The following is a 14,232-nucleotide window of genomic DNA, read 5'->3' as shown; positions in this document are numbered from 1 at the left end:
GTTTAATTCGGTTTAATTTAACTAAAACAAAACTGTATGGTTTTCAACAATGAGCAAAACCCATACCATATAGTAAGCTATAAAAGGTCCCGAAATGAAAAATGTAAAAAACTAGAAACCTAAAGATCTATAGATAGATAGATAGATACTTTATTCTCTAACAACTAAATACAAGTTTACAGAGAAACATACAGTATAAATACAGATACAATAGTCGAGGTAAACAAATACAGTATGATATTCTAAAAGCTCAAAATTATGATGGCATACATGTTTAGTAACATGTATAATGAAAGGTTAAACTCAATAGAAATTAAAAAAAAATGGAGATGGAGACGCCGACGCCACTATCGACGACGAAATTTAGGTTTGTTGTGTCTCACTGCCGCTACATTGATGTCGCAGGCTCGACACAAATCAAAAGACTTGAACTTTATTGTTAACAAATGAAACACTTCAAATCAACTCACACTAAAGTTACAGGGAAACGGGGGGAGGGGGGCTCGGACTAAGCGACAAAGCATCATCAATACTATAAAATAAGAATTCTCCGAATTATTTTTAGCGTAAATGATCATTTGAACTTATACGAATATCAATATTTTATTTGTAATCAATTGAATTCCCTGATCTACATCGCACTAATTAAAAAATAAACTTTTGGAATATCTGTTTCACATATGACGACGGACTTGTTCCAGTGGTCGTAACCATAATACCGTCATCTTTTCCTTGAATGTAAACTACCAAATAAAACCAAATCACTGGGTTTGTACTTTCTTGAATAACACGACGGGTGCCTTTCTGGAGCATCCGAGATCACCCCGATGGATTTATATTACCCAGTCATACCGATCTATTGAATCAGCCAAATGAAACTGTTTTGTATGCTACCGCAACTGAAAGTTGGGGGCATATTGTTTTACCCCTGTCCGTCCGTCCATCCGTCCGTCCGTCTGTCCGTCCGTCCGTCTGTCCGTCCCATTATGGGTATATAGTTATTCCGCATAACTCCTCCTACAGTTTGAATCCTAGGAAGTTTTCTCTTTACTGTCTGGTTGTACATATATTGAAAGTGTGCATGTGGTCAGGGTTTTTTTTTTTATTATCTTTTGCTCTTTTGGGAGATAGTCGAACTTGTTTTTGTCAATTTGGGGTATAAGCAGTTAAATGAGTTGAATGCGGGGGCATCACTTTGTCTAGTTTACATTTTTTTCTCGTGTTGTGCTGTTACACAACTGTAACAGTCCCATGTAAGGTTAGGATTTAGTGCTCACATACATGTTAATAAAACTCCGCAACGTGCACTTTCTTTATGTACCTGCCCCAAATCAGGAGCATGAAGTTCAATTGTTGTTGTTGTATAAATGTGTGTCTTTTTTTTTGTAGATTGTTTATTTATAAATAAGACTGTTTGTTTTTTCGTTTGAATTTTTTCACATCGTGCATGGTGGCCTTTTGTAGCTGACTTTACGCTGTGTTGAAGGCTGTACGGTTGCCTATATATGATTTCTTACATCCACTGCATTAAAACTCTGGTGGATAGTTGTCTCATTGTCAATCATACCACATCTAACTTTATTTCAACTTCTATGTTGCGTTTTGTATACTGTATCATTGTTTATCTTTTGTACGCATACCCCGAAGCCCTCTTTTCGGAAGCCCGAGCAAATGTCCTTGTTTGGCGATAAAAAATTTAATTACGAACTCATATAAGATAGCTCGAATTTCAACTCAAAATTTTAATTAATCTAAATGAGACTTAAATTCGAATCTTACTCAAACTCTACCTCAAAAAGTGACTCAAATTTAATGTTGTAACTAGAACTCTACCTTTAAATGTGATTCAAACTCGAAGTCCAACTCGAAACTCAATGCTAACTAAAACTTTAATTCTAATAATGACTTGAATTCGAAATCGAAAACTAACTCAAAGTTTAACTCAAACAGTAACCAGAACTTTAATTTGAACTCTAATTCGATGGATAGCCACACTCATCCAAGGCACATACAACATGAAAATCTATCTAAAAATAGAACAGGTTTTTCCGAATTGGTCACGTGATTACAACTGAAATATCTGGATAACGAAGCTCTCCAGCACTTTGTAACCACTCCTTTAGAATTGTAATGTCACATTCAGTTTTAATCCTTGTGTTAGCGTTTATCATTTGCTCTACAAAGTCTGCCGTGTCGCTTTCATCCACTGCGATGAAGCGAGCACCGTCATTGTTCGCCATTTTCGTAAAGGACCCAATGACGTCACGTTATTTGGAGTCAGGACACAATAACCAATAACAATTTTTTTGCGTAATAAGAGTAGGACAATTCTGCGGTAATTGCATATGCAAAACCCAATGTTTTCGTAACAAATATGTGATAAATATACAATGTATTTATAAATTATATTCATAAACATAGTTTGACTCATTGATTTATTGTATTATTAAATTGCCACCCATTGACATATGATAGGCTGAAACTTTTATCCATTCATATATTTAACATCCTTGAAAACGGACATCGGTATATAACTTATCTATAGTAATTGGCCCTGTGGTTGCAACAAAACTCATTACACAGGGCATTGTACTTGCTTAATATTTAGATACACGTTATAAAGTGCATGCCAAACACAATTCTATTTGATGAGATTAAATTTTAATTTAGTTTTTTTTCAACTAATAGGCATTTTCGCATTTATATTTCATGGCGTCATATAGTCATATGTTTAATTGATTTGTAATTCCATTTTCTTGCGGGTCAAATGTGAAATGGAACAGATATGCGGCCATTGTACGGAGACAGCACAAAAATACCGAATTCAACATGCAAACAAGACATCAATTGATTGCATTATATCCAATGCGATGGTACCCTTCCTACAATAAGCAGTCATCTGCGGGCGGTCCCGAAAAATATATAAAGAAATCATATTCATTACGACCTACTACAGAAAATCCTTTAACACATACCACGGGCTCACGGAGGAGAATGGATGTAATCATTACATCAGACTATGCTTCATATATATAAGTATAAGCACAACAATGTTAAATCTGCAAATTTGCAGAAGCAAATTTTTGTTATATGTGTTTTCAGCCGTGTATCACCTTCAATGGTGATTCAATGGATGGATCTGTCGTAACGTTGTCACTTGTTTAGACGTACTTACTATATATATATATATATATCATCTGATATAGAATGTGTAATCATACGATGATGGTGTGGTACCACAAAAATACTTAAAAGAAGGTTACTATCCTTAAATAGAGTTTTACTTTCCAACTGACGTCGCCGACGTTATTACAAGATCGATAGGGGAAATGAGCTTCTCGTCCTACAATAGGGAGAAATATTCCTCATCCTGATTGTCCCCATCGTAATGCGGAGGAAAAGATGGATCATGCCAATTTTTCCGATCCAGTTTTTCCCATCGGAAGAAATGGCATGGGGGAAAAATGGATATAGTACAGCAGGATTGTTACTTGACGTTATTACCTAAAATTTGTAAGTTCCCCGCCAAGTCCTTGATTTAAAATTATATAAGACAGTCAGTCGGATCAATTTGTTTGAGCGGATATACTCATGATACTAGATTGATGAGAGCCATTTTCATGTTTATTTGTTGTGGGTCCTCGGTTACCAGAAGAGATGTAACTCAAACTGTTTGACATGTTTTCTTGCTGCCCAAGAGAAGCAGAGCTGTATTGGAAAAATTTACAAATTGCCGAAAAACACATCTGTAATTGTTTGTTTGTTTTGTCTTAGTTATTGTGCTTTTGACATAGATTTTTATGTTCCATCTTCAACAAAATTGATTTGGATTTGTTTTTATTTGATTTTAAACATATTTTATTCATTAAGATATGAAAAGGATTGAGCAACAGGCATAGCCTATGAAAGCTCTCTCCATATTACATGTACAAGGTATAAATCAAATATTTACAACTGTATTTAAAATAATATGACATAGAGGAAAATGCATGTTACTTATGAGCACACAAAAGAAAATATATATTTACAGTATTAATTAATAAACGTATAGTATATTTAAGTATGTATGCAAATTAATCATCATTTATTCATGTGCCTTGATACATGTAGATATCCTTTATAAGTCATTAGAAATATATATTTATATATATAATATATATAAGGTTTAGAAGAGACACTAAGCATACTTAGGGGAATACATGAATTAATGTTGTAGAAAGGAGGAAAGAAATAAAGAAAAAAAACCTCTAAATAAAACATAAATTAAAAATAAACTTAACGTTGAGTGTCACTGATGTATTTCTGAACAGATCTAAAAATAGCAAAATTCATATCATACGAAAACAATCTGTTGAGGTCTCACAAAACATGTTTAACCCCGCCGCATTTTTGCGCCTGTCCCAAGTCAGAAGCCTCTGGCCTTTGGTAGTCTTGTATGTTTTTAATTTTAGTTCATTGATATGTTTTGGAGTTGAGTGTGACGTCCATTATCACTGAACTAGTACACAATATTTAGGGGCCAGCTGAGGACCACCTCCGGGTGCAGGATTTTCTCGCTGCGTTGAAGACCCATTGGTGGCCTTCGGCTGTTGTCTGCTGTTTGGTCGGGTTGTTGTCTCTTAGACATATTCCCCAATTCCATTCTCAATTTAATTCAAAAAAGTAATAAGTCAATATTTATGTCAACATTATCAAAAATTGAAATGGAATCAAGTAAGATCTGTCTTACATTATTGTACTTATGGCAGATAGAAAAGAAGGGCTGGTTATCCTCAATAGGTCGATTACAGTTTGAACAAATAGTATTCTCTGATAAAAACTGATTAAACAAATGAGATTTTAGGTTGCTAGCATTATTTCTAAGTTGACAATGGCTAATATTGTGTTTTTTGAATTATTGAAAGGTTTAAATATTCCATCAGTCTTATAAAGTTTGTCTAGTCTACCTCTAAATATACATAAACTCGGGGATTGTTGTATAATCAGAGGAAGACTGTTCCAGAGTCTTATAGTGGAAGGAATGAAACTATTAAAGTAAGAGCTAGTTCTAGCAAGTGGAGGTGAAAAGTATTATTTTCATTTCTCAAAGTATAAGGGATTTGTCTGGGAAAACATGGCTGGACTAAGTATGCAGTTGTCATCCCATTTAATATTTTATAAAAAGTATAAGCTTATGTTTATTTCGTCTATTCTCCAGAGTTTCTAATCCTAATTCAATATAAAGTTTTGTCTTGAGGAATTACGCCGTAGTCCAGTAACAATTCTAGCAGCTTCGATTTTATTTCTCATGCTATAGAACTACATCTTTTCATTTATCCCATTTGGTGCCAAAGTTGTTAACAGCAATGGGAACAAAGATGTCCCCGTCTTATGCCAATATTTTAATGAAGAAATTAGAACAGAGAATTCTCAATTCTTCTCTTTATCAACCCCTCTCTTGGTTCCGATTTATCGATGATATTGAGATGAAGTGGAATGATACTGAACAAGAACTAAATTTGTTCATTCAACATGCCAACGATGCCCATCCCTCAATAAAATTCACATATGAAATCTCTGACTCTAAGATAACATTTCTTGACACTACAACGCAAGTGAGGATGGAAACATATTTACAGATCTGTATTGCAAGCCCACAGACAAACATCAATATCTATCTCCTTTGAGTTGTCACCCTAAACATTGCACCAAGAGCATTCCCTTCAGCCAGGCCATACGAATAAAAAGGATTTGCTCCACCAACGATGTTGCAAAAACACGACTACAAGAACTTCGCGGTCACCTAAAACATCGAGGCTACAAAAGAAAAGACATTGATAAGGGTTTTTCTCGTGATAACAACATCAGCCGAGATGAACTTTTACAATATAAAGTCAAAAAGGTCAACAGGAGGGTGCCTTTTGTGTTGACTTACCATCCAAAATTTGACAACTTATCTCACCTAATCCGCGAAAATTGGAAAGATATCGAAAAAAATCCTAAACTATCCAAGATCTTTCCCGAGCCACCTGTACTGGCTTTCCGCAGGCCAAAAAGCATTAAAGACTTGCTGGTGAGAGCTGATTTATCCTCTCAAGCAGGCTCTTCGTCTGTGGGCTCTTGTAAGGGTTGCGGAAACAAACGATGTCTGACTTGCAAACAAATACTGGTTACCCAGACTTTTAACAGTCACTCCACTGGTACAAAATAAACCATATTTTGCAATGTTAATTGCAAGACTACAAATGTTGTGTATCTCCTACAGTGTAAATGTGGTAAACAGTATGTTGGCGAGTCAGAACAGCCGTTTCACAAATGAATGAACGGTCATCGTAGCGACTACCAATGCAAGCCAGACCTCCCTCTCAGTCGACATTTGAGATCCCCTGGCCACACTAAGGCAGATCTCAATCGACTGACCATTGCAATCATTGACCACAACTCTGCGTGGTCTAGGGAGGATAGACTCACTCGGGAAAGATTTTGGATAAGAAAATTAACAACTTTGGCACCAAATGGGATAAATGAAAAGATGTAGTTCGACTCCATGCAGTGCTTCACATTTGGGTTATATTACTTATTATTACAGTCTCTGTTTCTATTTCTTTACCTTACTCATCTCTAAAATAAATCTGTTGAATATACCAATTTAAATTGCTTAATTTTTTGAGGGATGTGAAAGTACCAAGCCACGTTCAACTAGTTAACCTTAGTCAAAATTTATTATTATATTTTAACGGCCGTTTGTTTGCGATGTTTAAATGTGCAGACTCTGTTGTAACTACTCTACCGTTGTCAAATTTGAAATGTTCAGTGCTGTTTATTTGGAATTCTTATTGACGCAATCGTTCTTGTAACATCATAACTGTCGTCACCGTTAAAGCTTAAGAATTGTGCTAGTTCATACCGCACATTATTATTTTTATTTAAAGCATATATTTGAACCCTCTGTTGTAATTAGCCATATAACCTATGTCGTGTTTAACACATATTTAGAATTGTGCAAGCGTCTTACCTGATGTTCGGTTTGACTTTTTTATTGTATAAATTTCAAGATTGTTAAAGTTTAATCTAAGTAGACTGATATATGATTCATTCAACATCAAAATCATATTTACTGATGAAGGATATCTGTTATCCGAAATATTTATAAATAATTACATTTCTCTAATTCTTTGACAACTTATACCTTTCTGCACTCATTGTATATAAAAAAAAAATAATCAACGTGTGGTTGCCGGTGATCTCAGAAGATGATTGGACGAGTTTAAGGGTCATAAACTTAATCAGCTAACTGAATGAATCAAAATATGCTAACAGGTGTTTATGAAATTGACAACCTTGCGAAATTTGGGAGGCACTCGAAGGGGATTTTTGTTTAACAAAAAATGAAAATTTATTTTTTAGGCATTAGAGAAACAGATTCTTACATAGTTACTCGGGGATTATCGGATTTATCCAATCTCGATAGTTAAATTATAAATTTTAAAGTCCTCGCCGAGGCTCGGACTTTAAAATTGATAATTTAACTATCTCAATTGGATAAATCCGATAACCCACTGGTATCAATGTAAGAATCTATATCTATAGTTTCTTTTTATTGTTATTGGTGTTGTTGTGTACACTTTTTAGACGTTTATATAATTTATTTATTGTGTACATGTATCGTTACTCGTAACGATCCAGCGCCCTCGTGGGAAAAATCGTTGACTATTTTTCAGACGTTTTATACATATATATATATGGCAATCGCCAATGGCAGTCAGCAGGGTTTAAGAACATCAGTTGTTCGACCTGTTAGTCAAATGCGTTTTGTTAAAACATACTTTTCACTTTTTGGTTTTTTGGAAAATGTTGTTTGTGCTGTATTTAATAGACCCCTCTACCAAGAAATTTGTTTTACAAGCACACGTATAAAAAATGCAGTTTTTGTCCAACGCAATCATAGGTTTGAACGTTGTTTTCAATTTAGACTTGTATATATATATATTCCATCTTCATGCCTTATATATCATGTACTGTATTACGACGCCAGATTAAAACTGACGAGGAAAGGTAACACCCGGCCACCGAAAGCTTTATTTTTGTGAAGCCTAGGTGGTCGAGTGGTCTAGCGCGTCAGATACAGTGCAGGCGAATTGGTGTCACGATATCTCAGTAGCATGAGTTCGAATCCCGTCGAGGGAAGAACTAAAAATTTGCGAAAGCAAATTTACAGATCTAACATTGTTGGGCTGATGTTTAGACGAGTTGTATATAGATATATATACAAGTCTAAATTGAAAACAACGTTCAAACCTATGATTGCGTTGGCTAAATATATATATATATATATATATATATACAAGTCTAAATTGAAAACAACGTTCAAACCTATAATTGCGTTGGATAAAAACCGCAATTTTTATACGTGTGCATGCAAAACAAATTTCTTGGTAGAGGGGTCTAAATACAGCACAAACAACATTTTCCAAAAGACCAAATGAGTGAATAAGTATATTTTAACAAAACGCATTTGACTAGCTATATAGCAGGTCGAACAACTGATGTTATTAAACCCTGCTGACTGCCATTGGCGATTGCCAAATAAACGGATCACAAGATGCAACAAAATAGATCTTATTATTAATTTATTACCAAACAGAAAACAATAAACTTGCGGAAAAGAAGGTATACCGCAAACATGAGATGCAAAAATTTGTACACCATATCCGGATTTCGACAATTAATGTCTCTTCAGTGATGTTAGGAATCGAAACGGTATTTGGAAGGCCATATAATTTACCTCAATTTAGGATAGACTCTTTAATTTTGAAAGAGTCAAAATAGGATGAACGGATCATATTAACGCGAAGGCAAATATAATACAAGCCCAAACGAAAAAATATAAACAAGTATAAATTGAAAACAATGTTCAAACCTATGATTACGTTGGATAAAAACCGCAATTTTTATACGTGTGCATACAAAACAAATTTCTTGGTAGAGGGGTCTAAATACAGCACAAACAACATTTTCCAAAAGACCAAATGAGTGAAAAAGTATATTTTAACAAAACGCATTTGACTAGCAGGTCGAACAACTGATGTTCTTAAACCCTGCTGACTGCCATTGGCGATTGCCAAATAAACGGATCACAAGATGTAACAAAATAGATCTTATTATTAATTTATTACCAAACAGAAAACAATAAACTTGCGGAAAAGATGGTATACCGCAAACATGAGGTGCAAAAATTTGTACACCATATCCGGATTTCGACAATTAATGTCTCTTCAGTGATGTTAGGAATCGAAACGGTATTTGGAAGGCCATATAATTTACCTCAATTTAGTATAGACTCTTGAATTTTGAAAGAGTCAAAATAGGATGAACGGATCATATAAACCCGAAGGCAAATATAATACAAGCCCAAACGAAAAAATATAAAAAAGTCTAAATTTGGAAACAACGGTCAAACATATGATGGCGTTGGATAAAAACCGCAATGTTTATACGTGTGCATGCAAAACAAATTTCTTGGTAGAGGGGTCTAGATACAACACAAACAACATTTTCCAAAAGACTAAATGAGTGAAAAAGTATACTTTAACAAAACGCATTTGACTAGCAGGTCGAACAACGGATGTTCTTAAACCCTGCTGACTGCCATTGGCGATTGTCAAATAAACGGATCACCAGATGTAACAAAATGGATCTTAACTATTAATTTATTATCAAACAGAAAACAATAAATTTGCGGAAAAGATGGTATACCGTAAACATGAGGTGCAAAAATTTGTACACCATATCCGGATTTCGACAATTAATGTCTCTTCAGTGATGTTAGGAATCGAAACGGTATTTGGAAGGCCATATAATTTACCTCAATTTAGAATAGACTCTTGAATTTTGAAAGAGTCAAAATAGGATGAACGGATCATATAAACCCGAAGGCAAATATAATACAAGCCCAAACGAAAAAATATAAACAAGTCTAAATTGAAAACAACGTTCAAACCTATGATTGCGTTGGATAAAAACCGCAATGTTTATACGTGTGCATGCAAAACAAATTTCTTGGTAGAGGGGTCTAAATACAGCACAAACAACATTTTCCAAAGACCAAATGAGTGAATAAGTATATTTTAACAAAACGCATTTGACTAGCTATATAGCAGGTCGAACAACTGATGTTATTAAACCCTGCTGACTGCCATTGGCGATTGCCAAATAAACGGATCACAAGATGTAACAAAATAGATCTGATTATTAATTTATTACCAAACAGAAAACAATAAACTTGCGGAAAAGATGGTATACCGCAAACAAAAGGTGCAAAAATTTGTACACCATATCCGGATTTCGACAATTAATGTCTCTTCGGTGATGTTAGGGATCGAAACGGTATTTGGAAGGCCATATAATTTACCTCAATTTAGGATAGACTATTGAATTTTGAAGAGTCGTAATAGGATGAACGGATCACATAAACCCGAAGGCAAATATAATACAAGCCCAAACGAAAAAATATAAACAAGTCTAAATTGAAAACAACGTTCAAACCTATGATTGCGTTGGATAAAAAGCCTAATGTTTATACGTGTGCATGCAAAACAAATTTCTTGGTAGAGAGGTCTAAATACAGCACAAACAACATTTTCCAAAAGACTAAAAAAAGTGAAAAAGTATACTTTAACAAAACGCATTTGACTAGCAGGTCGAGCAACGGATGTTCTTAAACCCTGCTGACTGCCATTGGCGATTGTCAAATAAACGGATCACCAGATGTAACAAAATGGATCTTAACTATTGATTTAATACCAAACAGAAAAATTATAAATTTGCGGAAAAGATTATGATATTAAAAATATGGTACATCGTGTTCTCATTTTAGTAGCTAAAGTGACAGAACAAGAAGATACAAGTCTGTCCAACGGGTAAGAATAACGGATATAGACACGAACGCTTTTACAATATATTTTTTAGATAAATAAAGTAGGCAAGTATAATTTTAAGATGAATTATTTATATAGAGAACCACTGTATACTTACTGCGACATTGCGATTTAAAGAAACCTACCGAGACATTACGGTGTTAAGGGGTGTTAATCAAGTACAATTCTAGACTCTTAAAGTACAATGTGGTATAACATGTTATCTTGACTTCTTTTATGGCAGTACGGTCATGCGAACGTCCTTTTTTTTTTTTTGGCTTTTCAATTTTATTAATACGCACTTACGACTGTTTCAAACAGTGAATACAAACCACGTGTGAAACGCCAAAAAACTCTATGATTTAAAGGGGGTGTTTATAGGGTTAGTACATATCTGATCCTTTCTTGGACGCCCTTTATTTCATAAAACTATTTGACTGTCAGTTCGTCTATCCGATGTTCAGATCATTTTGCTTAATTTATTTTTTAAATTGGCGTAGCACTGAATTTGCTTGTTATATTTGCGATTTAGAACTGTATTATTAATAACTATTATCATGACATGTGTAGCAAAATTTCATTCCAATTATGACATGGTTAATAATTTATAAAAAGAAATAGTACAAGGCGTTTTAGTATATCTATCTTTTTTGCTACATTATATTGGATAATACAACAAACTATATAAGTCAAAGTTAACAATGCTTTACTGTTCTGGAATGTAAATGTATAACAGAAATTCGACACCGCATATATTGCTTTAAAAAGAAAAGAAAATAGTCTCGAAATCTAGATACACAATCAAAAGTTAGAAATAAAAAAGAAAATATTTGTTTTGTTATTGTTGCTTTTATGATTTACACTTCGACTGAATTAGTATTTCGCTCTAGCTGTTAGGATAAATTCTCAAATACATGTTGTACTTGAGAAATGGTTAGTAACGGAGTGATGCATGTTCACAAACCTCTACTCTCTATTTGTAGAGAAATTGCTGGAATTGTAGTTGGATGCATTGCCGCTGTTGCGTTAATTGCAGTTGTCAGCTGTATTGTTATTTGGAAATGCGCTACCAAAAAATGTAGGTATAGGACATTAATTGATAAGTACTTTTGTATACTAAAAGACGGTATACATTTGCAATTAATAATAATAGAATTTATCCATACTCACCAAGAAATGATTCGTTTCATTTTTGTTATTAGATCTCCCATTTTAATTGTCATGGACGGACTAAGTTCGCCTTGCATCGCAGAGAACAAATATGTGAACATAAACCTAATACTCAAAACTCATATTTTTTTCAGCATCAACAGAAACAAATTAAAATGATGTATACTCCATTTTACACAGATATCAGCTGAAGAAAGAAAGACTTGAAATACTTTAAGATCTACAGATAATTTAAAGACTAATAACAATATGTTATCCTTTTCTTTTCTTTTCATTTTTATAATTATAACTACTGACCATTATCATTATTACTAGAAGTATGATTCTAGCAAATGGTCCGAAAACACAGTTATCTTCCTTTGATTTTCCTTGTCTACAAATATAGTCCCTTCTGTGAACAGTGTATTAGTTGCAATTTTTTTCATGCCCTTCCAAATTTACTTCTTCATGTTTTATGCCTCAAATAGCAAGTAGGGGGATGAAATTACACGGTAAAATAATTTGGGTCATGCATTTTAAGTAAAGTAGTGATTTGGTCCAGCTCAAAAAGGTTAGAAATTAGTATGTCTGAAACTGTCAAAAGAATTCAAGACCCCTTAACATAAAATTGTCCATATTTTGAGTTACAGCTGATGAAGTTTTCTATAATTTAGATATAATTTGTCACAAAAGTAGTACACCATACTGTAAAAAATCAGAGAAAGAGCAGGTGGGTTTTTAAATATTTTCATCAATTGTCTAAAAGAAATGCACTACAAAATAACTGTTCTCGGGCCAAGTCAAGACTACAAACTTCACTATAAAACTTCATAATTTAGTTATTTTACTGATAAATGATGTTTAATCATTTTCTGGATTATGGTATTTTATTGAAATATTTCATACTATATTGGTAATGATAAAACAGGTGATTAGACAATAGTCATTATTTGGACCATAAAATTGCAAACATAATAATTTATTCCAGCATTTTAAACTGATTTATATGTTTATTATATTTCTAAATTACAAGTAACGAAAGCCTATTAGGGTCACAAAAAAAATATTTATCTCGTAATTAGATAAATATCTCGTAATTACGAGAAAACTATCGCGTAATTACGAGATAATCATCGTGTGACTGTATGGTCTTTACCACATAGTAAGCTTAAAAAGGTCTCGAAATGAAAAATACAAAAACAATTCAAACTAGAAACCTAACAATCTAAATGAAGAAGACGCCGACGATACTACCGACGACGGCATATAGGTTTGTTGTATCTCACTGTCGCTACATTATTGTCGCAGATACGACACAAATCAAAAGACTTGTACTGTATTTTCAACAAATGAGACACTTTAAATCAACTCGCACTAAAGTTAAAGGGAAATGGGGTGGGGGTGGGGGGGGACTAAGCAACAAAGCATCAATTCTATAAAATAAGAATTCTCCGGGTTTTTTTTTAGCGTGTATGTTCATTTGAACATATAAATATTAAACTTTTTATTTATTAAATGCAGTTTCTGATATACCACGCACTAATTGAAAAAAAATGCTTTTTGAAATATCTGTTTCACTGTTTCACAGGTGACGACGGATAGGTTCCAGTTGTCGTAACTACAATCCCGTCATCTTTTCCTCGAATGTATACTACCAAATAAAACCAAATCACTGGGTTTGTACTTTCACGAATAACACGACGGGTGCCACAAGTTGAGCAGAATCCGCTTACCCTTCCAAAGCACCCGAGATCACGATGATGGATTAATGTTACCCAGTAATACTGATCTATTGAGTTGAGCCAATCAAAACTGTCTTTACATTTTCTTCCTATGCTGTGCTATTATACACTAGGTTAGGTTAGGGTTTAGCGCTTACATACATGTTAAACTCCAAAGCATCAATTCTATAAAATAAAAATTCTACGGTTTTTTTTTAGCGTGTATGTTCATTTGAACATATGAATATTAAGCATTTTTTTTATTAATTGCAGTTTCTGATATACCACGCACTAATTGAAAAAAAATACTTTTTGAAATATCTGTTTCACTGTTTCACAGGTGACGACGGATGGGTTCCAGTTGTCGTAACTACAATCCCGTCATCTTTTCCTCGAATGTATACTACCAAATAAAACCAAATCACTGGGTTTGTACTTTCACGAATAACACGACGGGTGCCACAAGT

At 33.9% G+C, this 14,232-nt stretch overlaps 1 protein-coding gene across 1 annotated transcript in view; it reads left to right on the top strand.

The window, feature by feature from the left end:
- LOC127714904 (deleted in malignant brain tumors 1 protein-like) overlaps positions 1-13,028 on the top strand; it is a 45,613-nt gene extending 32,585 nt beyond the window's left edge. Inside the window, exons 6-7 of the mRNA XM_052220929.1 lie at positions 11,879-11,973; positions 12,200-13,028. Of these exons, the coding sequence (XP_052076889.1) occupies positions 11,879-11,973; positions 12,200-12,219 (115 nt within the window). The 3' untranslated portion in view covers positions 12,220-13,028. The remainder of the gene's footprint in view (positions 1-11,878; positions 11,974-12,199) is intronic.
- Positions 13,029-14,232: the final 1,204 nt, after the last annotated feature.

The sequence above is a fragment of the Mytilus californianus genome, unplaced genomic scaffold (genome assembly GCF_021869535.1).
Source record: "Mytilus californianus isolate M0D057914Y unplaced genomic scaffold, xbMytCali1.0.p SCAF_9, whole genome shotgun sequence".
NCBI classification, from domain to species: Eukaryota; Metazoa; Mollusca; class Bivalvia; order Mytilida; family Mytilidae; genus Mytilus; species Mytilus californianus.
The sequence above is the reverse complement of the archived record's forward strand: the minus strand, read 5'-3'. Positions and strand labels throughout refer to the sequence as shown.